At 35.4% G+C, this 3,373-nt stretch overlaps 1 protein-coding gene across 1 annotated transcript; it reads left to right on the forward strand.

Moving 5' to 3' along the window:
• The first annotated feature begins 826 nt into the window (after window positions 1–826).
• Window positions 827–2,982, forward strand: LOC120575774 (probable pectinesterase/pectinesterase inhibitor 7). The gene is made up of 2 exons (XM_039829824.1): window positions 827–1,869; window positions 2,068–2,982. The coding sequence occupies exons 1-2, from the start codon at window positions 891–893 to the stop codon at window positions 2,757–2,759; spliced, it is 1,671 nt and encodes a 556-aa protein (XP_039685758.1). The 5' UTR covers window positions 827–890; the 3' UTR covers window positions 2,760–2,982.
• The last annotated feature ends 391 nt before the right edge of the window (window positions 2,983–3,373 follow it).

The following is a 3,373-nucleotide window of genomic DNA, read 5'->3' on the forward strand; positions in this document are numbered from 1 at the left end:
CCGGTTAGTTGAATTTCTCAATAATATTAGTGACAAATCTTGATGAGATCATGACTAGATTCAAACCTTGCCCCGACTTTTTGTTTTTCTTGGACTATTACATCTCTGAAATTAATCACTTTGAATCATTAACATAATGATTTACGATAGTTGGTTCTTAAAAAACCCCACCTATACAAGTACCAACTTAACAATTGGTTAGAAAGGAAGTAAAAAAAAACAATAAAATACCCTGCATGTAGTTTTTTTTTGAATAAAAACTAGGCACAAGGTTGTTAGTATTAATATAACCTTGATTATCACATTGGAGGTTTTATCCAATCCAAATATAACCTTGAGAAACAATATATGTATCCACGATTGCACCAAAAAAAAATATACATTGCACCCACGTTGATGTCGTCTCGTAGAAAATCTTTCGTTTTGTATTTTTGTGTCTAGTGATTGCTGGGAACCAACCCCACCCTGCCGTTAACATGCTATAATTTTATATTTCATGGCTATAAGGTAAGTCGTATATTATTCCTTAAAAAGATGTAAACAAATGAATTAATTAAATCCCAGGGAATACATCCACTTTAGATTGAACTTGATGAATGTTTCCTCATAAAATTAAATATATCACAATATCATGTTGGTTGGTAGGTACTTGGTGAATGCATTCATTCACGTACGGTAGCCACAATATCAACATCAAAGATACAAGGAGACAATATATTCAAATTCATTCTAACAAACTAGTTGACTTTCCAACATTCCCACTAATGATTATAATACGACAAATTAAAATCTTGATCTTAAATCTATATAAACCCTACAAGCCATGCACCTTAAGCTCATATCCCTCCTAGCAATAACAACATCCCTTTAATTCCTTCATCCAAAAACCAATGGCTTTCAAGCACAGATCCATTGCCTATCTACTTTCGATCTTGCTCTTTGTATCCTTGCATGTAGCAAATGGTATTCCTCCAGAAACCATTTGTGGGTCTACCGTAAACCCTACTTATTGTAAAAACATACTTGCCAATCAAAATGGAAACATTTATGACTACGGTCGAATTTCAATTCGAAAATCCTTATCGCAATCCCGTAAGTTCATGAATTCAATAGACTCACACCTTCAAGGTGGTTCGTCTTTGTCTCAATCCACAATTCGTGCTCTTGAAGATTGTCGATTCCTTGCTGAATTGAGTTTTGAATACTTATCAAACACCTATACAACAACAAATCAATCTAGTAATGTTCTTCCAACTTCTCAAGCAGAAGACTTTGAAACTTTTCTTAGTGCCGTTTTGACTAATCAACAAACATGTTTGGAAGGTCTAAACACTATAGCTTCTGATCAGAGAGTGAAGAATGATTTGTTGTCATCGCTCTCCGATGACATGAAGCTTCATAGTGTCACCCTAGCGTTGTTCAAAAAAGGTTGGGTTCCTAAAAATAAAATAAGAACATCATGGCCACAAAATGGAAAGCATTTGAATTTCAAAAATGGTCGTTTGCCATTGAAGATGTCAAATAAAGCACGTGCTATTTATGATTCCGCTAGACGCAATGGGAGAAAACTACTTCAAACTAATACTAATGAAGATAGTGTTGTGGTGAGTGATGTTGTCGTTGTTAGTCAAGATGGAAGTGGAAACTTTACCGCAATCAATGACGCCGTAGCTGCTGCACCAAATAACACGGTTGCTAGTGATGGATACTTCTTCATATTTATCACCAAAGGTGTGTATCAAGAGTACGTATCTATACCCAAAAACAAAAAGTACTTGATGATGGTTGGAGACGGAATCAATCAAACAGTTATCACAGGAGACCACAATGTTGTTGATGGTTTCACAACATTCAATTCGGCTACATTTGGTAAGCAAATTTAATACTTGGACATATTCAATATACCATTACAAAAAAAAAAAAAAAAAATGCCATTTCATCATAAATTGTTTAGCTATATACGGATTAAAAAATTCAGCAACCAATTGAAGATTTTCGGACCACAATGTTGAAGATAATCTATAGGTTAAAAATTTCACTAATTTGACGTTTCTTGTGAATTTTCAGCTGTAGTTGGTCAAGGGTTTGTGGCAGTTAACATAACATTTCGCAACACCGCTGGACCAAGCAAACACCAAGCAGTTGCACTAAGAAGTGGAGCAGATATGTCCACCTTCTATAGTTGTAGCTTTGAAGGGTATCAGGACACATTGTATACACATTCTCTAAGGCAGTTTTATCGAGAATGCGATATATACGGAACAGTTGACTTCATATTTGGAAATGGTGCAGTTGTTTTGCAAAATTGTAACATTTATCCTCGCCTTCCGCTAAGTGGACAATTCAATTCCATCACAGCTCAAGGTCGAACTGATCCAAATCAAAACACTGGAACTTCTATACAAAATGCAACTATTAAAGCAGCAGATGATTTGGCTCCGAAAGTTGGAACTGTACAAACATACCTAGGGAGACCGTGGAAAGAATATTCGAGGACAGTTTTTATGCAATCTTTCACGGACAGTTTCATAAACCCTGCTGGTTGGCATGAATGGAATGGTGATTTTGCGTTGAATACTTTGTACTATGCAGAGTACGGCAACAGAGGAGCGGGTTCAAGCACCGTGAATCGAGTGACATGGCCTGGTTATCATGTTATCGGTGCTACCGATGCAGCCAATTTCACGGTGTCCAATTTCTTGAGTGGTGATGATTGGATTCCTCAAACTGGTGTTCCATACTCCAGTGGATTGATATAGTCAAATTCAAACACCTAGAGTATGAAGTTGTTCAATTTTATATATTTTCTTCTATTTATATAAACGTGTTTTCTCTTCACACCTAGAGCATTTTTGTGTACGTTTTTCACAAAGGCAATATGAGAGTTTGTTGTAAATATCATATTATTATAAAATAATTGATGAATATACATGTCTCTCCAAAGGACATGATTGACTTCAGCAATGGATTCAGTTTATGGCCCATCAAGCTTGCAACCAAGACGAATGTAATACGATTTGCTGCCGCTGCCCACAAATCAAAGTATCTTCAATCTTTTTCGTTGAAATTTGGGTGAATGAAAACAACCAACACCTAGCTGTGAAATTGATAAATTTGAATGGATTGGAATGAAAATAAAACCTTGATATGGATTAGTTCCTCAAACATTGAGATCTTTTTCTGGGATATTTTCGACGACATCTTATGTTGGGGTCAATTTACTGATGATTTCGGCTTACTATTATTTACTAAAAATGATTAAAACAATTAAGCAAATGAGAGAAATGAATTACATGGAACCCAAAATCCGAAACTTTTTTATTTGAAATGGTGAGTGCTCTAACATGTTGAAGGAATGAAAAAGATTGTTATT

The sequence above is a fragment of the Medicago truncatula genome, chromosome 1, assembly GCF_003473485.1.
Source record: "Medicago truncatula cultivar Jemalong A17 chromosome 1, MtrunA17r5.0-ANR, whole genome shotgun sequence".
In the NCBI taxonomy this organism is placed as follows: Eukaryota; Viridiplantae; Streptophyta; class Magnoliopsida; order Fabales; family Fabaceae; genus Medicago; species Medicago truncatula.

Excerpts from the sequence above, each read along its gene's own strand:
- LOC120575774 (XM_039829824.1), top strand. The coding sequence starts at position 891 with ATGGCTTTCAAGCACAGATCCATTGCCTATCTACTTTCGATCTTGCTC. Across the intron at positions 1,870-2,067 it reads ATTCAATTCGGCTACATTTG|CTGTAGTTGGTCAAGGGTTT; the intron begins GTAAGCAAATTT and ends GTGAATTTTCAG.